The 24,330-nt window shown below is 36.1% G+C and overlaps 2 protein-coding genes across 3 annotated transcripts; one reads left to right on the top strand and one right to left on the bottom strand.

The window, feature by feature from the left end:
- Window positions 1-1,403: 1,403 nt before the first annotated feature.
- LOC130992261 (protein REDUCED CHLOROPLAST COVERAGE 3) lies at window positions 1,404-16,610 on the top strand. 2 transcript variants are annotated; one of them, XM_057916815.1, is made up of 24 exons: window positions 1,404-1,560; window positions 1,794-1,916; window positions 2,016-2,077; window positions 2,202-2,294; window positions 2,439-2,511; window positions 7,142-7,450; window positions 7,547-7,611; window positions 7,872-8,003; window positions 8,337-8,378; window positions 8,461-8,988; window positions 9,273-9,427; window positions 10,018-10,513; window positions 11,435-11,497; window positions 11,598-11,699; window positions 11,806-12,105; window positions 12,165-12,257; window positions 12,342-12,443; window positions 12,545-12,649; window positions 13,085-13,218; window positions 13,412-13,595; window positions 13,777-13,908; window positions 14,280-14,392; window positions 14,476-14,554; window positions 14,701-16,610. In XM_057916815.1, the coding sequence occupies exons 2-24, from the start codon at window positions 1,847-1,849 to the stop codon at window positions 16,330-16,332; spliced, it is 5,064 nt and encodes a 1,687-aa protein (XP_057772798.1). In that variant the 5' UTR covers window positions 1,404-1,560; window positions 1,794-1,846; the 3' UTR covers window positions 16,333-16,610. The 2 variants fall into 2 exon arrangements, with proteins under 2 accessions (XP_057772798.1, XP_057772797.1); XM_057916814.1 differs by lacking the exon at window positions 1,404-1,560 and having other exon boundaries at window positions 1,569-1,916.
- A 3,814-nt stretch (window positions 16,611-20,424) lies between these two features.
- On the bottom strand, window positions 20,425-21,366 carry LOC130992260 (VQ motif-containing protein 11-like). Its single transcript, XM_057916813.1, has one exon. The coding sequence runs from the start codon at window positions 21,163-21,165 to the stop codon at window positions 20,710-20,712; it is 456 nt and encodes a 151-aa protein (XP_057772796.1). The 5' UTR covers window positions 21,166-21,366; the 3' UTR covers window positions 20,425-20,709.
- Window positions 21,367-24,330: the final 2,964 nt, after the last annotated feature.

Genomic DNA, 24,330 nt, shown 5'->3' with positions numbered 1-24,330 from the left:
CTAATTATTCTTAAGATCCCGTTCATATAATTGAACTTTGAAAGGAATATGATTTTGAATTATTAAGGAAAGATTTATGGATAATCCTTTCCTTAATAATTTCCATGGCCCTTTATGTAAATTGTAATTTCAAATAAAATAAAAATAATTCCTTATTTTACGAAAATATGTAAAATGACAAAAAAGTCCAATTATGTGCGCACATATTATGTGTGTTTATCATTATTCTTATTTTTTAAAGGGTTTTAGAGTGAGATGGTTAAACGGTAATTATGATGCACCTTAAAATCATGTTTTTGACGATATATTTATAGTAAATAGAAATAATTTTGATAGTTAGCTCTTTTAACCAACACAAATATTATTTGATTATAAAAAATGGAGCCCATTTAAATCCAGCACTTTCGACACCCCAATTCAAACATTTGTACGACCATAAAAAAGGGAAATACATTTTTAAATTTAACACTTTTTAATAAACAAAAATATAATTGTTAAGACACGTAATCACAATTATTTATTTGATCATAAAAAGTTCATCGATCTCAATCTACATTCAATATTTAACGATAAAACTGTAATACACACTGACACAAATATTCGTTTGATCATAAAATAATATATATCTTTATTCGAATCTAATATTTTCTTCGAATCTTAACTGACACAATTAATATTTATTTGATCATAAAAAGTTCACCGATTTCAATCTAGCACTTCCAGCATATATTGGTAAAATTGTCACACACGTCGACATAAATATTCGTTTGATCATAAAAAAGGTATCTCAATTCAAATTCAACATTTTTTCACCGTCGTTACACACGTCATCACAGTTATTTGTTTGGTCATAAAAAGTTCATCAATTTCAATCTAACACTTCCAATATATAATGGTAAAATTGTCGTATACACCGACATAATTTTTTCGTTCGATCATAAAAAAGTATCTCAATTCGAATCCAACATTTTATATCGAAGACTATACACCCGCGGCGTACACTTAAAACAAATATTCATTGTATTGCAAATGTATTCGACAAATTAAGCCGTTACACATGTCGAGCTCAAAAATAATCACTCAACTTAGTATCAATAATATACCCGCAAAATTAATTAGCATAATCTCAGGAAGACCAGCTAGCAAAAGTATATATAAATAAAATGAAAATGAAAATGAGAGGCCAAAATGGAAGTCTCAAAATCACCCACAATTAGAGCAATGACAAAAACACAAGAATAGAAGCAAACAAATGAAGAAACAAGAGAAGAAATTAAGACCGGCCCATCCGCAACGCCACGTGGCGCAATATCAGCGGTCACCCTCTAAGCCCCACCCGCTCCTGTTTGGGTCCGCTCCGAACCGCATGGGCTACACATTGCTCTCTTAAAAGGGCCTTCACATGTATCGTTTGAAGAGAGAAGAGAGAGAAGTGAGACAAGTGACTGTGTGTGTTTGTTGAGAGAGAGAGAGAGAGTCCTGTGTGGGGGATAGATAATCAGGAGAAAGCAAGAAGGAGAGGCCACAATTTATTTAACAAAATCCTCATCATATCCAAAGGTAAAACCAAAACCCCCTTATCTCAATCTATCTTCTCCCAAACCTTCACCACTTTTCTATATCTCCTAAACTTTGCCTTTGCTCTTCTAAATCTCCTCTCCCTTTTCCCCCTTTTTGCATGGTTTCTTAGCTTCTTCTCCCATAAAACAAACTCACTTTTTAATTTTAATCTTCTTTTTTCTTTGGAGTTTCATATAGCTTTGGATTTAACCTATTAATCGCCTTTTATTTAGACTGAAAAAAAACAAAGTAAATAAGGATTTGAAGAAAAAGATTTGCAGAGAGAATGGCCCCAAGGTCAAGTAGGAGCAAGGGAAACAAAGCCAAGAATGAGAAGAAGAAGAAAGAAGAGAAAGGTAAGAAATTAATCCCAAAATTCATATCTATTTGTTTCTCGATTCTTTCTTTAATTTTTGATTTCTTTCTCATCAATTTTGACAACCTTCATTTTGCAGTTGTACCAAGTGTTGTTGACATAGCTGTCATCACCCCATACGAAACTCAAGTTGTGCTCAAGGTACAACACAGCCATGCGCACATTAACTCTCCATTTCCCTCTTCACACTCAAAATTAATTAATATCAACTCAAAAACTAATTGTCTCTCTCTCTCTCTCCTAAATTTTGTTAACGAAAATGAAGGGCATATCGACTGATAAGATACTGGATGTGAAGAAGCTTTTGGCAGTTAATGTTGAAACATGCCACCTGACACAGTATTCTCTCTCTCATGAGGTAATTCAGCTGCAACGAGTCAGTCTCTCTCTCCCTCACGAGCTGTTGTGTGTTTATTTTTCACGTAGCTTAATTTCATTATTGGAATTCAATTATGTGTAAAAGCATGAGAAAATGACGGTGCATTGAATTGTGTGCAAACAGGTTAAAGGCCACAAATTGAATGATAAGTTGGAGGTTGTTGGTCTGAAGCCATGTTTGCTGAGAATGGTTGAAGGTAGGTATCAATTTCAGTGCTGCAGGTACAACACTTTTAGGCAGCTGTGTGGCCAACTCTATGTTTTACTTCTTCTTCTTCTTTCTTCTACCTTTTCTTTTTGGAAAATCTAATTTTATTATTAACTCCTTTTTTGGGGTGCGAAATAATATTTTGGATTTCTTAAAGGAGATTTATGTTTTTAAGGGTAATATTTGAAAAAACTCAAATTTGTAAAATATTTAAAACTTCAAGTCAAAAAGGACAACTAGAAAGAGACACATCAGATACATATGTGTATATATATTTTCAACGATTTTCTACTGGCTTTTATTTTATGTTTTCTTCTCTTGGGGAGCATAAGCAATTTATGAAGGTAAACATATATTCAAACTTCTACAAATAAAATAATTGAATCTCAACTTTACATTAATTAAATTTGTCTATAATAAAAAAAATATGACAAAGATGTCATCTTGTGATTAATAATTCGAAATATAATATAATTATATATTAGTACTTTAAAATTATAATTTAATTTAATTTAGTAATAATTTTATTTGAAGTTGAATGCTATGTTTACTCAACAACAGCTTCCATTTTTTCGATAAAAATTAGTACAACTAGACGGATTTCCCAACAACTTTATTTATTTGTGTCTTTGTTTATTCTTTTTGTGTGTGGTAAATGTCATAATTTAACATCATTTAGTTATTCGGTGAAAAAGAATATACCTTACAGGGTGGCTACATTACTATTTTAGTATTTTTGATCGTTTCATTTTAAATTCTTGAAAAGAAACTCCGCTAGCTTTGAAAATAGAACTGCGCATTAAAATACTACTCCTTCGTCTCATTGATAATGGATTACTTTCCATTATCGTGTGTCGCATCGATAATCACCTAGTTCAAAAATAAAAATAATTTGGCTCCCTAAGACTCGGAGCTCAGTTTGCTTTACACTCTAAACAAGTGATCCCCACTTATTTTATACAATAAACTTATTTTTCATCTTTCTCTTTACAAGTGGTTCCCATTTATTTTAGGCCTAATATTTAATACTCCTACTTTTTTTTGAGGGTGCGTTTATTTTGGTGGATAAATTTATTCATGAAAAATGATGGATAAGAAAAATTTATGCTTTTAAATGTCTCATTTCTTTTCCAACATTTGACACAAACATTTTTCATTCCTTATTTTTACTTCAAAGATGGATAATATTATCCCTCCATTTTTTAGTGGATAATATTATCCATCCTTGAAGTGAAAATAAAGAAGGAAAAATATTTTTGTATCAAATGTTGGAAAAGAAATAAAACATTTAAAGATATAAATTTTTGTTATCCACCCTTTTCTATGAATAAATTTATCCATCAAAGTAAACGCAATCTGACTAAATATTAATGTTGCAGCACATATATATTACTACTATATTTTTATTTTTGAGTAATGCCCTTACCGTTTTGCATATTATATGGGGAGAATCATTGACAATTAATTCACATGAAAACGAGAGTTTGGTACGTAGACTATTGAAAAACACAACCATCACAAATTATTTGGCGTGATTCTCTTATTAAGTTTTATTATAATTTTGTGTTAAAATTGGGGACCAGGGTATTGTTTTTTTTATTAGCAAGAGTCTGTTCAGTTTTATGCCATTTTTACTCTAAAAAAGATACTATGCCATTTTTGGACTATATACAGTACTCCCTCCGTCCCAATAATGAAGACACACTTCATTTGGGCACGGAGATTAAGAAGAGGTAGTTTAGGTGATAAAGTGAGATAGTTTAGGTGTGGCCCACATCATTAGTGTATTTGATTAGTTTAAGTTTAGTGAATTTATTTAATGTTTATGCTGGAATTTAAATTTTTTAACTTCAAAAATCGAACCCAAAATCGACAACCACCACCGCCGCCAACCACCACCTCCGACAACCACCACCGCCGCCTCAGATATTCAACCCCCAATTCATACCCAAAATCGACACTACCGCCGCCTACGACAACCACCACCACCTCAAAAATTCAACCCCCAAATCAATCCCAGAAATCAAACCCAAAATCAAACCCAAAATCGAACCCAAAAATCGAATCGCGGCAAACCCTAGTCCCTAACCCAAAAATGAGAATCACGGCACACAGAGTCTAGGGAGAGAGAGATGAGCGAGAGAGATGAGGGAGAACCGAGACGGGGAAGAGAGAGGAGTCGGACAGAGAGAGATGCGAGGGGAAGAAGGAAGGCGGTCGCGGCGCGGCCCCAGAGCCGCCGTCGGCCGGAGAAGGAGAAGAGAGGGGGAGGGGCGCCGCGCTGTTCGGCGGGGCTAGGGCTAGGTCTCGGCCCTCTGCCCCCGTCAGTGTGTGCGCGAGCGATCGAAGGCTCACCGGAGGGGCGAGGGGCGTTCGGTGGTCGGAGAGGCGAGGGGTGCTCAGCGGTGGTCGGAGGCTCGCCGGAGAAGCTAGATTGAGAGAGAGAGAGAGACGAGAGAGTGAGAGAGGCGGAGAGGAAAGAGTGAGAGAAGCTAGATTAATTAGTGTATCTTATGCCCTAATTCTTTCCTTTTTTGGAATGTGTCTTTATTATTGGGACAGCCCGAAAAGGAAAGTGTGTCTTCATTAGTGGGACGGAGGGAGTACTATATATTATTCCCACACACACGTCTACAAATACGGCATTCTTGCGAACTCATAGTTTTTCGAAGTTTTACTCTCATTTTCTTGTTTATTTCCTCAAATGAAAAATATTTTGCTAATTGGGGTTCTTAGTATAAACATGCATGAACTAATACATGAAGTGGTTGTTTTTATTTGAGTTGCCTGCTTTATAAATAAAATAAATACTACTACTACTATTTATTTTATGTTGTTTTGAAATAAATTGAGCATTGCATGATCATAAGCAGCGAAACTATGATATATTTTTTTAATAGAAAAAAGTTGAAGCAGTAAAAAGTGGAGTACTTTCGGAATGTTAATAATACTCCCTCCGTCCCCAAAATAAGTTCCTCTTTGGGGACGGCACGAGTTTTAAGGAAAAATGATAAAGTGTATTGATAGGGGAGAAAAATATGTTATAATTAGTATTGTGAGTGGTGAAAAGGTGAAAAAATGTTATAATTAGTATTGGGAGTGGTGAAAAAGTGAAAAGTAAGAATAAATAAAGTATTATTAGTGGTGGGGTCAATGTCCAAAAATGGAAAGAAAGAAAGAGGAACTTATTTGGGGGACGTCCCAAAAAGGAAAAAGAGGAACTTATTTCAGGGACGGAGGGAGTATTACTTTTTTTATAACCGATTCAAACATGGTTATATTGTTTTATAGAGCGTCGTTAGCTTGTGGTCCTGCTATGCAGCATCGCTTGTCGCATTATTAACACCTCATGTTTGATAGCTTTAGATATTTTATTAATATTTCGTGTAAGTATTGTTAATTACAAAGTTGGGTCAGATAAATAATGGATGCATTGATTAGATACTTTAATTATCCATGAACGTCCGGAATTACATAATACTAGTATTCAAACAATGTAGGGGAAACTCCCCTAGTTCAACTAAGAGAGAGTTAGTTCCAATAAAATATACAATGATGTATAGGATAAAATAATATACATGTATACGTTACCTTTAAATATTCGCGCATGTATGCAGAGTCAAACCCACCCACCTTTATTTATAGGATAATAGTCTATTATCAAAACCTTAGTTTAATTTTAATTTTGCATATCATAAAAATTTATGCGTGTCCAATTGAGTCATTTTGCGACCTAAATTGATTTATTAAATTTTCAGGTAGTCATGTTAGCATCAATTTTGGAGTAAATCAATCTCTGTTGCATGTCCGAATCAATTAAAAGTATACTCATTTACATGCACTATTTTATTTATAATCACAAATTTAAAATTTGATTAAAATTCAATAGTTTACATGCTATCACCCCTTATATATACATATGTGATATATTAATTAATTTTTGTCATTCATTTTTAAAGCGAGGAAACTTTGACTTGACTTGGATAGAATTTTGAGGACGAACTAAAAGTTTGAGTATGAAATTAATATATTCAACTGATATTTAAAATTTGGATTTATCTTCTTTTAACATTTCAATATAGATTTCTCTCGACAAGCTCGTATATATAAACATGTAACACAAAATTTGCCATTCTCAATGCACAGGAGAAAGTCCACATCACTTTGCTAACACTATTTGAAATCATTATCACCAAATGCGTTGTTAGGTATCATTTCATTAATATAAGTCAGCTAAATATTTTTGTTACGATATTGACAATTATGGTTATTTTTTCCCTTTAAAGTGTATTTGTTCAATCAATACATATCGTTTTCGCAAAAAAAAAACCTAACACGTGAAACAAGTCCATAAATTTCAAATCAAGCATGTGGTCCTCTGCCACGGCCCCCTTCTCTATATACTTATTCTAAGTACAGTATTTGATTCGGATCATACTCCAATAAAAGATCTTGTTTAGCTTTGCGTAGCAACATTTAATTATCACATTTGAAATACTATAAGACCGCAACAAAAAACGTGATCAAATCCCCCACACTACACTATACGTCATAATTGCATGAGTAAATAATTGCCCGGAAAGTCCCTATTATTAACAAAAATGCCACTGTCAATACAGAGGATTACACTGATGAGTCACGTGCCGTGTCCCACGTGCGGAGGCTCCTCGATATCGTCGCGTGTACTACGCGCTTCGCGAAGCCTAAGGGCGGCGGCGGCGGCGGTGGAGCGGAATCTCGTCCGAAGAAAAGTAAAGTACAGCAGAGCACGGCTGTACCAGCGCGGCAAGATGGAGAATCTCGGTTGCCGGAGACTACGCAGTCGGTGGTTTCGGGGAATTACGAGATGGTGGCGATTCACCCCATTCCCAAGCTCTCGGATTTCTATGAGTTCTTCTCTCTTTCACACCTCTCTCCGCCCATACTACGTGAGCTTATTTTCTTTTCTGTTATGTCATATGCTTTCATATGTTGGTCGTTATCTTCTTCTTTTTATTTATTTATTTAGATTTTGCCATTTTTAGATTTGAAAAGAGTGGAAAGTAAAGACGGAGAAACGAGGCGAGATGGCGATTATTTCGAAATGCAGGTCATTATTTGAAAATCCTTTTATTTCTGGAAATGTCCGTGTTTTGGTGAATATGAATATGCCACATTTATGAAGAACTGTTGGCATTATCGCACTTCTTTAATGAAGCAAAACTACATTAATAGTTCCAAGTTTTCTTTAAAATGAAATAATTAGTTTGCGTAGAACGATTGCTTATTGCAAATAGTAACAATACTTTTGGTACACATGGTATATTTTCCTGGGGATTGAGGACTGATGGTCTTGCAACATGCTTGCAGATAAAGATATGCAATGGGAAGATCATACAAGTGATGGCATCCGCGAAAGGTTTCTATACTTTGGGGAAACAATACTTGCAGAACCATTCTCTGGTGGATTTACTGCAACAGCAAAGTCAAGCTTTTGCCAATGTGAGTGATTCTATATGATTTTGTTGATCCAAATTTCAGTGCTTATCCATCTGAATCTAGTAAACAGAATCAGATAGAAAGATGCACTAAAAGAAGCACATGGAGAAAGGTGTTTCTATTTGTTTCACTATTCAGTCAAACCTTGATGACTCTGATCCACGGTATACTTAAATATTTATTTTGACTATAAGAATTTTACAGTCCAGAATCCAGAAACTAGTTCTCAAATAATTGAACATTAGCTGACTGTTGGTTCTGATTACTGTAATGCACATACTTGCAGCAAAACCTTGTTTTTGGTGACAAGACTAAAAATGTGATGTTTATTTGCAGGCATATGCATCCTTGATGAAAGCTTTTGTTGAACACAATAAGGTGATCATCTCTTTAGCTTAAGTAACTATCTTAACTTGGAGTTATTGAAAGGATAGATGACTCACTATGATGCTTTTTACAGTTTGGTAACCTTCCATATGGTTTCCGTGCCAATACTTGGCTTGCTCCTCCCTCGATTGCTGATTCCGCATCTCACTATGTGCCCCTCCCAATGGAGGATGAAAACTGGGGAGGAAATGGTGGAGGCCAGGGAAGACAGGGAGAGTACGATCATAGGCCATGGGCAACAGATTTTGCAATATTGGCAAGCCTTCCTTGCAAAACAGAGGAAGAGAGAGTTGTTCGTGATAGAAAGGCTTTTTTGGTTCATAATCTATTTCTGGATGTCTCCATTTTTAAAGCTGTTTCATCCATACAGAAAGTCATAGACTCTAATGCTATGGCTGCATCAAAATTTTCTTCGGGTTCAGTTGTGTTTGAGACCAGACTTGGAGACCTAAATATTACAGTCAAACGAGATGAGGCAGATACTAGCTTGAAAAGGGAACTCAAGATTATCGGCAGCAAAACAATGAATGAATCCGTGAAGGAAGTTTCCCAGAGAAACATACTAAAAGGAGTAACCGCCGATGAAAGTGTTGTTGTACATGTGAGTAACTTCCACTCTCATTATATTATTAAATCCTGCCAATATGGGAAGTGCATAAAAGCTTATTTTTTCTGCAATAATACAAAGCAGAAAAAAACGTTCAATGGGACATCCATTCTACACCCACAAAAACATTCAGTAGGATTATCCATTTTCATTAAAATATGCAACCATCGTCTCTCCTAAGCCTATAATTGAAGGCACACACTCTTATTTAAGTGAACTCTTTCCTTTTCGTGACTTTTGTAATCTTTGAGCATGAAACAATCTGTCTCTGCTTTCAGGATACTTCTTCTTTGGGTATTGTAGTTGTCAAGCATCGTGGCTACACTGCCACAGTCAAGGTTGTTGGTGATGTAAAAAGCGGAAGGAACCTTTTAAAAGATATTGAAATTGAGGACCAACCTGATGGGGGGGCCAATGCCCTTAATATTAACAGGTTCTAACATTTATGTTTCCTAGTGTAAATTCTTACTTTAATGGTGTGATTACGTTTAACAAAGAAATGTTGTCTGAGTCAATATGGAATAATATGTTAGCTCCTTTAGTCAGCAGTTGTTTCCATCTGTTCCTGTAACAGAAGTAAGTTATTAGTAGAACCTGTAAGGTTTTCTCATTTCTGTAATGATGAACAAGTGGGCGATAACTGAGAATAGTAATTATATCAAATGTTTTATGATCCATGTTGTAATTCGTTTTTGAAACTTTAAATGATAGGTGTACCTTATGCGGGGCTTGCTTGCTGGATTTGACAGTGTTATATGCATGTTATTTGTTTTAGAATGAAGTTGATAGCACCGAAAATTGGGTTTAGGCTAATTCTCGGCAACTATAAGTCAGTTTGATATGTCAAATTACTCACAATTGCCGAATAATCTGACATTGCTGGATTATATAATCTCTCATTCTCTCTAGCAGATCAAGTTTATGTTTGTTGATTATATGCTTGAAACTTCTTCTGGGTTATTGCTGGGATTTTGTAGGAAAACTAGCCCAATATAATATGAACTGACTGGGATGTTTTTACAGTTTGCGCTTAATGCTTAACATGCCTAGTGTGGAATCACCAGTCAGAGGGCAAGCTCTGCATTCTGATTGCATGGTTGTTGAGACTTCGAGATCTCTGGTCCAGAAAGTAATAAATGATTGTCTAACAAAGCTGGACAAGAATCCTGCAACAGCAGAAAGTTGTATCAGATGGGAACTTGGTTCTTGTTGGGTGCAGCATCTACAAAAGCAGGAAACCCCAATAGATAATAATTCTTCAAGCCACAAAGATGGAAATAAGGTTGAACCAGTGGTTAAGGGACTCGGTAAACAATTTAAACTGCTAAAGGCAAGAGAAAAGAAATCCCCTGGTGCTTATGGCTATGATGAAGAACAGAATGCTGGATCCAGCAGCACAATCATGGAAGACAATACAGAAGATGGGAAATTTTGTGCGTCTGATTATGAGTTGCTAAAATATGTTCCTGAAGATGCTTTCTTGCGATTGAAAGATACTGGGACTGGCCTTCATACAAAGGTATTATTTTCTTTAATACTATTAAGTTCATTATATCAATGCACATTATTTGACGGTTCTCTCTAGCTTCCCAAAATTCAATTGCTGGCTCTCAAAAGATTGAGAGATAGCTTCACGTAGAAAATGTAATTGAAAGAATACAACAGTAAGTGAAAAGGCCAAAGAGGCATCCATGCACCATTGGTGTGTACCAGAGATGCATCATTTTGAGAGTGTTTTCATTCCCATATCTCTCACTTATTAGATATATATGTGCTGGTGCATGTCTCTCTCCAATGTCTGTGAACTGCTATTTTTTTCCTTTATAAAAATTATTTGTTCCCCAATCCAATATTTCTCCCTTCTATACCAGCTTAGCAGCTCTAGAAATCTATTGATTTGACACTGTCACCATTATAATGGTCGGCTGCTATATTTAAAATTTATGAGAAACCTGAAGTTTTACTTAGATGCTGAATGTCCCAATTTTCAATCTTCCTCCCATCCAAATTGAGTGTGTATAGGGGGAGATTTGGGTAACTGGAAAGACACAAAGGAAGACCGATGAAAGTGAAACCCCATCACTCATTTGCTTTTACTCTAAACTGAGCTGTTGATTGCTTGAGTTCGTATTAGAAAATTGGCAGCAACATTATTGCCCACATCATTGCCAGTCCTTGCAGTGTAGCTATATAGCAGGGAAATCAGGACCCCACATTGTTTGCAATATTTACTTCAATCAACTTTTGTTAAATGAGTATGTTTTGTCACCTGATTGGCCATGGCCTAACATATAGTGTTGCCATTTTGATGACTTCTGGAGTAACAATAACAGAGTACCTACAGTTGCATTTTTTTTACCTAATTCCAAAAGCCCTTTCATGTTTTGATTTCTTAACTCTTGGCTTTTATACTATATTGATTCACTGTTTTGACATGCAGTCAATGGATGAACTGGTCAAGATGGCATTTGAGTATTACGATGATGTTGCTTTACCCAAGCTGGTATTATTTCACTAAGAACTTAAATTATAGTGAACTATTAGAATGTCCCTATAGCTTATGCCCATTCCACCTTTCTAATCTACTATCTTTTTTTTTTCAGGTTACGGACTTTGCATCACTTGAACTTTCTCCAGTTGATGGTCGTACACTGACTGATTTCATGCATCTTAGAGGATTACAGATGCGTTCCTTAGGTCGTGTGGTGGGTAAACAATTTCTGATTCTTTTTATGTGTGAAAAGACTGCTCTCCTCTAAATTTCTCAATTTTCTTATTAGGTAGAGATTAATTTGATTTTGCTTGAATCAGGTCGAACTTGCAGATAAGCTTCCGCATATACAGTCTCTTTGTATTCATGAAATGGTTACGCGAGCTTATAAGCATGTAGTTCGAGCTGTTATTGCTTCTGTTGAGAGCATGGATAACATGTCTGCTGCTATAGCCACAACATTAAATTTCTTGCTGGGATCCTGCAATGCTGAAAGCAGCGATCAGACTCTTAAATTGCAATGGTTGCGGGCAATTTTGGAGAAAAGATTTGGTTGGAAATTGAAAGATGAACTACAACACTTGAGAAAGTTATCGATTCTGAGGGGTCTTTGTCATAAGGTACTATTTCTTGTTTATTTTCGTAACTTGGAAGGGTTTATCGAATACCTCTTTCATAGGTTGGGTTAGAGCTGGTGCCTAAGGACTATGATTTGGAATGCTCCACCCCATTCACAAATTCTGATATTATCAGCTTAGTGCCCATTTGCAAGGTAGGAGCACATCATGTAGCAAATGAGTTCATGTAGTTTCTAAACGATGGTTTCTTAGCGACTTTCTTCACTTCATGTTTACAGCATGTAGGGTGCTCTTCTGCTGATGGGCGAACTCTACTTGAGTCATCCAAGATTGCTCTAGATAAAGGGAAGCTGGAAGATGCTGTTAATTATGGAACAAAGGTATTTATTTAGTGGTATATAATATAATTTGGTGCTCCACATTATCATTTAAGTCATGTTTTCATGACTCAACATTGAATTTGCATTATGTGAAATTGAAGGCTCTGGCAAAGATGATAGCTGTGTGCGGTCCTTATCATCGTACAACTGCTAGTGCTTACAGTCTTCTTGCTGTTGTCCTGTATCACACTGGAGACTTTAATCAGGTAACATGAAAGTTTTTGTTTCAGTTGTGTATATAGTTTTATTATAAATAGACATATCTTTGGTGTCTTTAAGCAGACAATGGAATTTCCAAATTCCATATTTCTATGTATGGTAAAGAAGAATATCATTCTTGGGATTACAAAGCTCAGAATTGTGATGCTCCCGAGAAATAATTGATGTATGAAACTTGCTAAAAAATATTATTATTATACTGTGTAGTTTGGGTCAGCGTTAGCAACGGTACCACTTTTCATCTCTCTCTGGCATGAAGGAACTTAGAAGTAAATGAGCCTCTTTTGTGTTAATTTGCATATGATGCTTGTTCCCTAAGAAAGCAGGTGCCTTGGTATGGTGACATCTTGATTGTGTGTACAGTTGGATGATGTTTAATATAACTCCTTAAGTTCATTGTTATCGGAAATTATGTTGTATAGGCGACTATATATCAGCAGAAGGCATTGGATATCAATGAAAGAGAGCTGGGGCTTGACCATCCAGATACAATGAAGAGCTATGGGGATCTATCAGTATTTTATTATCGCCTTCAGCATATTGAATTGGCTCTGAAGTGAGTTGATACGATTCTAGATTGTTCTGTCTTGTCTCGATCTTTAATTTTGTTTTCCATAGTGGCGTATCTTTCAAATATAGCAAATTCAGTTTAGAAACTGAATCTCATTTGTAATTCTGTGCTTGTAGTTGTCTCTGTCATACTTTATAACCTAAATTCTTTAGTATTAATTGTTTTTGACTTTGGACAGATATGTCAACCGTGCATTGTTTCTTCTCCATTTCACATGTGGGCTTTCTCACCCAAATACAGCAGCTACTTACATAAATGTAGCTATGATGGAAGAAGGCATGGGAAATGTTCATGTTGCTCTCAGATATCTACATGAAGCCCTTAAGTGCAACCAAAGACTATTAGGAGCGGATCACATCCAGGTCTATTTTGCCCTTTCTATATCTCAATCATACAGAACACCATGTGACAGATATTAACATGTAATATGCATATTCCTCGACTGGCATTAACATAAATGGACAGCTTACATGCATGTGATATGACAACCATGTTACTGAAAACTGGACCTTACATGAAAACCATTCTTGCTATGTCTTGCAGACGGCTGCTAGTTATCATGCCATAGCCATAGCTCTTTCATTGATGGAAGCATATACACTCAGTGTGCAGCACGAGCAAACTACTTTACAAATTCTTCAGGCTAAACTGGGAGCAGAGGATCTTCGTACTCAGGTTCCCACACATTTCTTCATTTTCGCTTATGCAGTAGATTGCTACTGCTATGATGAGACTGGACATTTAATGGATTTATGTTGCTTAATTGCTGATAGAAGGGAACATTATTTTGAGTTTTTTGGGGTGTATTCGCACTTTTTTACTACTCCCTGCTGACTGTCGGTTGTATAGGCTGTTTAAAAAGCTTTCCATCATAATATTCTTCATTACAGTGATGTTTATTGTCATAATATTGTTCTTTCATCCACTTTTATGTTAAAGACATAAAATTGTGATGTATTTACTGCAGCTTATTTAGAAATGCCTACCATGTGGCAATTTATCAAAAAATGACTAAATATGTAATTTAATTTCTGGGTATCTTGCAGGATGCTGCTGCATGGCTCGAGTATTTTGAGTCAAAAGCATTGGAACAGCAAGAAGCAGCACGCAATGGAACCCCAAAACCAGATGCATCTATTGCCAGCAAAGGTCATTTGAGGTATTGATCCGATATTTTCAATAACTTGGTTGAACCTTCTTTCAACAGACTGGCGAACCAAATCCTTTAAACATGTTCTACAGTGTGTCAGATCTCCTTGATTATATAAGTCCTGATCAGGACTCAAAGGCCATGGATGCTCAGAGGAAACGACGCCTTAAGGTATTAATGTTCTGCATTTTTTGAAACAGAATTTTCAAGTCCTCGATGCATAGTATTCTTCTCATTGTTCTTTCCTAGTTAGATAAGAGAGATTAACTTCTGCATCTATGGCTAATTTACTGCCTTTTCATTATATCAATTCTTAGGCTATTCAAGTCGGTGATAAATCCCCTAGAGAGCAGCGAGAGGAAAGGAATGAAGACCCTATTATTATTGGAAGTGTCAAAATAAGTGCTGTAGTGGAGGAAAGTAGCGGTGAACCGGACAAGGAAGATAATAAATCCTCTGAAGTGCTTGTCAAGGTTGCTGAAACCAGATATGATCGTCCACCTTCAGACCAACTCGTCCTAGAAGGAAAGTCAGAAGAAGGGTGGCAGGAAGCTACTTCAGAAGGACGGGCAGGAAACGGCGCTACAAGAAAGTTCAACAGAAAGAATCCAGATCTTGCCAAGTTAAAGGTTAATTCAGCACACTCCAACTATAAGGACGTCGGTTACAGAAAGGAGGCTGTTTCTCAGGGGCATAAGGTCACACTTAAGACTGTTTTTGCTGAAGCATCTCTAACAAAACAACCTGGCACTGTAAGCTTAAATATTACTGATGATTCGAGTAAAGTGCCCCCGAAGATTTTGGGAACCAAAACTTCTCCCACTTCAGCATCCAAAGTATCTCCGGTTCCTGCCACTCTCACAGCATTAGCTTCAAAGTCGTTGTCGTACAAAGAAGTAGCAGTGGCTGCGCCAGGTACGGTTCTAAAGCCCTTACTGGAGAAAGTTGAAGAATTAAGTGAGGAAAAAACTGACCACCAGATATGCATTAGTCCGAAAGAGACAACCCAGCATGACGGGGGAGGAGTTTCTCTAGATGACTCCTTACCAGATTGTGAAGATGCAAAAGGAGACAATGAAGGTGATACTCAAGAAACTCAAGATCAGGAGAAAACTGTAGAAACGAATGGAAGCAAACTCTCAGCCGCTGCTCAGCCATTCAGTCCAAGTGCCTTTATTTTGCCCCATTCACTGCAATCAACTGCTGCCACTAGCGTTTATGACATTCTAGCCAGCCAAGGCACACTTAGCGAACCAGTGGGTTTCCCTTCAGTTGCTGCGCCAGTTCCTTGTGGTCCTAGATCACCTATGTATTATAGAGCAAGCCAGAGTTTCCGGATTCGACCTGCGGTTTTGAGTTATCAAATCCCAGTTACTGAAAGAAACGGTGTTGCGTCTCCAAAGACAATGAACCCACATGCACCTGAATATGTTCCTAGAAGAGCATGGCAAACTAACGCAGCTACAGAAGATTCGAAACCCACGATTGATTCTGAAAATCCTGTGGTTGGTGCTGGTTCTGGGGGTGAGAAGGTCGATGAGAAAGTTACAAGCGGTGTTAGAGGGGAAAGACCGAGGAGAACCAGTTCTGACGCAGAGAAAGCAGAGTTAGCAAGGCAGATACTGCTCAGTTTCATTGTAAAATCTGTGCAGAAAACTTCAGATCCTCCAGCTGCGACTGAAAAGAAGCATGAGTATTCGAGCAATTCAGCTGAAGCAATTGCAAATGACAGTGCAATCATAAAGATACTTTATGGCAATGATGAAAAGGCAGCGACACCAGAGACCAACAACGGCGAGAGCCAGAAGGTGGCAGATGTAAATAAGAATAAGACCAGAGATGGGGAAGGCTTTGTGCTTGTCACCAAGCGGCGGAGAAACCGGCAGCAGTTCACAAATGGTGTGAATGGCCTGTACAGTCAACAATCAATATGCGCTTCAGTTCGTTGAAGAAAGACAGAGGAGCGAGAATAAGTCTTTTGGGGCATTTATTCTTCTCAGTCATGAAAATATTCTGGAAGAAATGGGGCTTCACATTAGTTGTAATACAACCTGATAGGGGAGGGGATAGTACTTAATTTGATGGGTAGAGAGGGAGAGAGATAGAGGTGAAGAGACTTGAGGTTTCTCACCTTAATTTTTGGTTGAACGATGTAAAATATTATTTGATTCATGCCTTGTCAAGTTCAACTTTAGTTATCTTTGAAATAAAATACATGTCATGTCAAGCTCGTCCACATTGAATTCATACTACTCTCTTGTTTCATCGAAATTGTTTTTCTTTCTCTTTTTTCTTTTCGTGTTATTAAATTTCATATACGTATAATAATATGTTTGTCCCCGACGTTTCCTTCCGTAATTATTGCTATCCTCTTCTATACACACATCACATTTTTCAAGTGCAAATATGATTGAAACATTAAGATATTTTAGTCCACTAAATAAATGCTACATAATTTTTGTTAAAGTGTGTACTTTCCAAGTACAAGTTATCAAAGTGAGTTTATCAAAAAAAAAAATATATCAAAGTGAGTATTTTAAATTCTACAATATAAATTTGCTTATACACTATTGTAGATTTAATTTCAATAATTAATTTGTAACAATTGTAATTGAAAATTGTAAATGCAATTTTATAAAATAATGCCGACTACAGTTCAGGTTTATTAAATAATGAGCCGGTGAGTTTATCAAATTAAAGTCAAAACAATAATTAAACTATAATACAGTATTGAAAATTTCTTATTACTATTTCCCATATGTTTATAACGGCAAACAGAGCAGTTCATAGCCTTGTGTAGTTAGCGTTGTTTTGTCCAAAACCGTGTTGTTAGACTGAGGAGTTTTTTATTCGACTACATGGCGATATTTCTTAACTAATGAATTCAATGTTCACAAAATCTTGAGTACACCTAGGTGTACCGTACAACTAAGTTGATCCGTACCCAAAATAGTATTATTTATATGGGTTGGATTAGAATATGGATTCAAATTAGAGTGCGGGTCAAAGTTTAAATGAATGTATAACCCGATTGTACGATACACTCTGATGTACCCAAGATCACCGCATTCATCTTTTCCCTCGCTAAAAGAAAAGATTGGGTTTTGAGTAAAAATTAAACGACTTGTTACTTCTTTCAATAGTATATTCTGAAAATTCACCTATTAGATAATCGTCGCGAGTTTAATTTCTTGCTATGAAAAAAGAAGAAGAAGAAGAAGAAGAAATCTTAAGCCCACCTAAAAATTTCTACAAATTCAATTTTTTTACAATAATCATGAACATTGAGAGCAATAGATGAAGGAGTCAGATATACTAAGCTGCTTCTTTTAAAAAATAATTTAATTGCAATATATGTATATATGGGGAGACTAAAAAAAACTCTTAAAAAATAAAATATTTATTACTACGGTTAATTCATCACCTTATTAGATGAATTCATGGTCTCCTGACTTTGAATTTCATGGATAGCGAAATTTTTAATTTTCGCAATTCAGACATTTACACTGGAAATTCATACGTGTTATACATAAATTTTATAGATTTAAATACAATTTCTCTAAGATTAAATCTCATCAGTTAAATTATGGATAGATCAATGGTATAAATCTAGTATAAGGGAGGGATAAACTACATTTACCACCTTATAATTCGTTTGCTTTGATGTTAATAAAATTCGGACATGTTGTATAATTTTTCGGGCAGCTCCTTATTCCTTGGAATAAGGATAATTTTATACCTGGTATAATTTTATACCACTTTGTAAGGCGTGGATAAATATATTATCCTTCAAACCAAAAATATAACAAATATGGTTCTCACTTTAAATGATAAGTTTATACTCCATTATATTATCCCTTCATTTAGAGGGATAAAAAGCAAACGCACCCTAAGAGCTATTTTCTGATAATTACAATAAAGTGCACAAATTATCAAAAAGACAAACAAAAATACCCCAGACTAAGAGCACCCGCATCGCGGGTCCTCGATGGGGTACTCGAGGAGACCATCGTCCTCGAGGAGGGCGATGCGGCGAGGAGCTCCTCGAGGACTCCTCGAGTTATCGAGTATCCTCGATAGGGCGAAGGAGATGGCGCGTGCAATGCACGAGCCCAATTTAAAAAAAAAATGAAAAAATCGAAAATTCGAATTTATATACACTTTTTGACTGCAGCTCCTCGGTCTCCGCACCTTTGACCGACGGATTTAATTTTTTTTTTTTTTTTTAAATTTTCCCTTCTTCTCTTCTTTAAAACACCCATCTTCTTCTTCTCTTCTCCACACCTCTTCTCCTTCTTCCTTCATCCTTCTTCCTTCTTCTCTTCACACCTGTTCTTCTCCTACAATTTTCTCGGTCATGGATCCACACAACCCTTTCTACGATCCAAATTGGTGCCCTGATCTCTCCTCCGATTATCATCCCGATATGGGAGGAATCAACTTGGAGGAGAGCCCGCCCGAGGAAGAACCGGTGAGTGCTCGTGTCTCCCCACCAAAAAAAGGCGGCCGGAGGAAGGAAAAGGCCACCAAAATGAAGCACGACAAACCAAAAGTTTATCGTCATACTTACCTTCCAGAGCATACGGATCTCATCTTCCAAATTTGGGCGGAGGAGACCAACGACTCGATCCGTGGGACGGATCAGAAGGGAGAGTCATATTGGGGCCGGATCCGCGAACGTGTGAGCCCCATCCTCGGCGTCGACCTCGGCATTAAGCAACTTCAAGGCCACTGGTCCCGGGTGAGCGCGGATGTGCGTCTCTGGGAAGCTGTTTGGGTGGAGACGAGCAACAATTGGCCGTCCGGTCATTCGGATGATATGATTCGTGAAAAGGCCCAAACCATCTTCAAGGCTAGAAGCCCAACCAATGCCTCCTTCAATTTCTGGAACGCGTGGAGAACTCTCCGGCACAATCCCAAGTTCAAGTCGATGTACCTCCTTGGAGACGTGCATTCCTCCAAGAGGACAAAGACTACGGAAGAGGGCGGCTTCACCACCTCGGCGTCGGGCGAGGAGATCTCTTCTGCTCGGCCCATTGGCAACAAGGCGGCGAAGGCGGCGGCTAAGGCGGCGAAAGGGAAAGGGAAGGCTGCAGCGTCGCATACGAGCTCGGATCCTCCACCGGAAATAGTGGAGAGGTTGGACAGGTCCGACCAGCAGATGAGGGCATTCACCGCCCAGTACCAGCGGAGGAACGATCTCCGGGAGAGGGAGCTCGATATGCAGCTCCTGAACACGGATACGACGCAGATGACTCCGGAACAACGTGCATTGCACGCGTCCATGGTCGCCGACGTGCTCAGGCGTCGTGGTTTATCCTAGGCTTTTAATTATGTGATTTTAATAATGTTTTAGGTGTTTTTAAATTTTTATGTATTTTTTTTTTGGTGTTTTTAAATTTTTATGTATTTTTTTTATGTTTTAAGTAATTTTAAATTTTATGTTTAATCCAGTATTTAAATATGCAATTTAAATTATGCAATTAAATTATGCAATTAAATTTAAAGGAAAAACATAAAAATCAAAACTAATATTATCAAGGAGGCTATCAAGGAACCCCAATGCAGCACTACCTACTCAATAACACAAACACTATCAAGGAGGCTATCAAGGAGGCTATCAAGGAGGTCCCAATGCGGATGCTCTAATCTACGAGATATGAAATAAATTGTCGAAAATTGAACAATCGGATATTTTTCTTAATTTCAAATAGTTTATATATATTTTATAGTGATAGACTGATAGTCAAAAGTTCCAGCTATTTTTATTAATTTTTAGACAATTCGTATATTTTATTATAATTATCAAGAATTTAAAATATTTTGATCAAACAATCAATAATTTAGGATACAAATATTTTTTTATTTTTTATTTTTTTCCACCTAAAAAACAGGATACAAATATTTTTTCCTATATACATTATCCAAAAATAGGAATATACAATACAGGGTGCCGGCTATTGAGATTCCATGCACACAAAACTGAAACTACAACATGAATAAGTTGGAGTTGGATATATCTCCCACAAACTGATGCAACATTATGTAATCTCTCTTTCTCCACAATTAATAAAATTCAATGCCACATTAAAATAACAAAATTGCTCAACACCACATTACTCACTAGATAACCTTAGTTAACATCACACAAATCAACCACTAGTATCACATGCCACTTTCTAACTTCTAAGCATTATACACACACATTTATATTATACTACTAAACCAAGAACTAAATATTACTCCAACAAAAACAATAGCGCATTAGCACTACTAATTACGCGATTAGCAAACTAATTAATGAAGATGATGATGATGAGGTATAACTAATTAGTATCTCTTGGCGAATGCAGCGGGAACAGCGGCAGCAGCTCCGGCGGGTCGGATCCTCTGGGCGTGCTCAACGGGCTCGGGTGCAAATAAAATCCCTTTTCAGCAATCGCCCTTTCTTCCGGCGATCTCGGGCTCCCACGCGCCGCCAGGTACTCCAGCGGCGACACCGGCGACGCCATCACCGCGCTTTCCCGGTGAGAATGCAGCGTGATCTCCAGCTTCCTGGCGGTCGCCCGCCGTTCGTGGAGCTTGAAGGCGGGCCGCCGGGGACCCATATCGCCGGAGATGGGTTTTCCGGCGATCTTGGCGGGGGATGCGCCGGTGAGGCGCTGGACCACGGCCCGGAACGTGGACGGCTCGGCTTGGACGAAGGTGGTGTTGGGTATGGAGTTCGGGTCGAACCCGTTGAGGAATGACGGGTTCGGGTTGGAAGAAGAAGAAGACGCCATGGGAGAGTTTATGAGAGAGAAAGGGAAGCGGGAAAGGGTGCCATAAAATGGCCTTGCTTTTATGCTCTTCTTTTTTCTTTTTTCCTATTTAATTCTGTTTTTTATTATTTAACTATATTTTCTTCTTTTAATTGTTCTTTCAAGAGAAAAGAATTTTGTGTGATTTGTTATCTATCATAATTCATAAATGGATGAGGATGTGAAAAATGTCAGTTGCTCAGAGAAGAATGGGAGGTTTAAATGCCGTTTCTTTAATTTTAGTTCAGTATTATGAGAAACTCGTAAGCTTTCTTTTTTTGGGGGGAGAGTACAAATGATATATGCGACGCAAGCTTATGAATTCAATACTATCAAATTTTATATGAAAAAATTATTACCTTGTATCAAATAAATAAAATTATCGTTACAAATCAACATGAGTAAAAATAAAAAAAGAGCTGGAAATTTAAACAATATACATTTCCAATATCAAAATTATAAAAATGAAAATTTTTGGACAAAAAGATAAAAATGATATTTCATGTGAATTACGTAAAATATATTTATATAATCTATTTGTCCGGTCATACTATATTCAGTTGAGGCATCTCTGATTTTGATATATGAGCACACATGTTTATACAAATCGCGTAAAATGAAACAATATTTACCGAAGGTACTAAAAAAAATGAGAAAGTGTGGAAATAGTAAATAAGGGTGGAGATTTAAAATTTGAAAGAGGAAATAATAAAAAGGTGGGGGCCACAAATGAGTCATCATTTGCGGGGCATTGAAACGGGAAACGAGGAGTAGACTTACAGGTTTTCTTTCACCAAATGGCCCCCCATTCACTATACTGTTTTTTGTTTCTTTTCCTACAAACATTTCTCTTCCATTAATCTAGTAAATTGGAGTATAAAATTATCTCATACGTCAAAATAATATCCAAACTCACATACAGTATTATATATTCAAATTTCATGATGTTCGGATCTAAGTTTTGATACGTCTCATTAGTATGATTTTGAAGAAAAGAGCTTTTGTATGAAAAAATTCACTTAAAAAAGTCAAAATTTTGATGAATAAAAACTACTTGGTCCAGGCATAAGCCCCCCTCATCTCTTACAGGTACACACCCTTCACTACTTACTAAATAAAAATAAGATAAGTAATACAATAAATAAATAAATAAACTACTTTTTTCATTTGATTTTTTTCAAAACAAATAAATAAATCAAATTTGGTAAACTCCTTCCAAATTATGTTCATGTCTGTGTCGCCACATTTGATGAATTTTGACATATTAAACAATCTTACACAAAATTCGCTCTAAAATAGTAAGGGCTTTCACTAAATTAGTGTTCCTTGAGCTTTTTACGGATACAAGTATACAACTCTATGTATGCAGGGGCGTAGCCAGGGGGGCAGCCCCCCCCCCCCCCCCCCCAAATTTTGAAAAAAAAAATTATAATATGTCTAAAAATGTTGTTATTATTATTATTATATTTGTATTTTAGTAAAAAATATCTAAAATATATTGAATGCCCCAAAAAAAATTTTTAGTAAATGTTGAAGTATATTATCTATGAAAATGTTGTTATTATTATTATTATTATTATTATATTTGTATTTTAGTAAAAAATGTCTAAAATGTATTGAATGCCCCCAAAAAAAAATTCAGTAAATGTTTTGAACTATATTATCTATGAAAATGTTGTTATTATTATTATTATTATTATATTTGTATTTTAGTAAAAAATGTCTAAAATGTATTGAATGCCCCCAAAAAAATTTTTAGTAAATGTTTTGAACTATATTATCTATGAAAATGTTGTTATTATTATTATTATTATATTTGTATTTTAGTAAAAAATGTCTAAAATGTATTGAATGCCCCCAAAAAAAAATTTAGTAAATGTTTTGAACTATATTATCTATGAAAATGTTGTTATTATTATTATTATATTTGTATTTTAGTAAAAAATGTCTAAAATGTATTGAATGCCCCCAAAAAAAAAATCCGGGGGCTACCGCCCCCAAACCCCCGTAACAGTTCAGCCCCCCCCAAAAAAAATCCTGGCTCCGCCACTGTATGTATGTACTTATGTAAAAGTCATACAACTAATTTCATATGATATAGCAATCATATATAAAACCAAATTATATAGTATGGATTGCTAACATGCATGGTAGTGCAACACAAGGATATATATAGAGGGTGTTTGGCTGAGCTTATAATTAAGCTCTTTAAAACAGCTTATAAGCTCCTTCAAAATGTTTAGCAAAATAACCTCCTAAAGAGCTTATAAGATATAAAAATAAGCTCTAAGAGCTTATAAGCTCCCCAAAAAATAAGTTCTTCTATCCTAACTTATTTTCTCATTATCTTATAAGCAACAGTACTCATTTTACGAAAATAACTCAACTATAATTTTTTATTTTTATTATATATCATTCTAATTTTATTTTTATTCAATTAAAACTCTAAAAATCATATCTCTAGCTTATAAGCTCAATTACCCAAACACTTTGATCATTTATAAGCTCTTAAAAAACTACATCTTATAAGCTCTTCAAAATGAGCTTAGCCAAATCCCCTCATAATGCATAAAGCTTAATTAACTTTGTGATGAGGAAAAGGGAAGGATGGAAGTGAGAGTTAGTTCGAACTCTTTATTTAATTATCTTAATTGTTAGTTGGTAGTTTTTGAGATGTTAGCTAGATTATGTGTGAATTGTAGAAGTGTAAGAAAAGGAAAAAATGACAGAGGGTATTTTTTTGTGAATTACAAAAAAATACATATTCTTGGCATTTAGTTTTCTTTGCTTTTTCAGTTTTTCTTTTGTATTTCTGACTTTCACGGGACCTTTCATTTCACTCATTTGTTTCTTCCTGCAAATTTCTCTGATCTTTTCAGCAATAATTTATGCCGCACCTTTTTCCATACTATCCATTGAAATAATTGCACAGCTTTTTTTCTATTTTTAAATTTATTTACTTATTATTTAATACAATTATATACTCAATTATGCTACGAAATAAAACTCCACAGAGATCTCAGCAAGTCAGCATTAATTGGAACTGATGGGGAGAAGATATCAGAGCAAAGAATAAAGTATTTAGAGTTATTTAAAGAATTAGAGAAAATATATATATCATATGCTGCCGTTTGTGTTAGAAATAAA

This window comes from Salvia miltiorrhiza, chromosome 7 (assembly GCF_028751815.1).
Source record: "Salvia miltiorrhiza cultivar Shanhuang (shh) chromosome 7, IMPLAD_Smil_shh, whole genome shotgun sequence".
Lineage (NCBI taxonomy): Eukaryota > Viridiplantae > Streptophyta > Magnoliopsida > Lamiales > Lamiaceae > Salvia > Salvia miltiorrhiza.
This window is presented reverse-complemented; position numbering and strand designations above follow the sequence as displayed.

What these genes read in the sequence shown, in the direction of transcription:
- LOC130992261 (XM_057916815.1), top strand. Translation starts at nt 1,847, where the DNA reads ATGGCCCCAAGGTCAAGTAGGAGCAAGGGAAACAAAGCCAAGAATGAG. An exon ending in CTTTTGTTGAACACAATAAG is followed by an intron (nt 8,379 to 8,460) that starts GTGATCATCTCT and finishes TGCTTTTTACAG; the next exon opens with TTTGGTAACCTTCCATATGG. An exon ending in CTGTTAATTATGGAACAAAG is followed by an intron (nt 12,444 to 12,544) that starts GTATTTATTTAG and finishes GTGAAATTGAAG; the next exon opens with GCTCTGGCAAAGATGATAGC.
- LOC130992260 (XM_057916813.1), bottom strand. Translation starts at nt 21,165, where the DNA reads ATGGCGTCTTCTTCTTCTTCCAACCCGAACCCGTCATTCCTCAACGGG.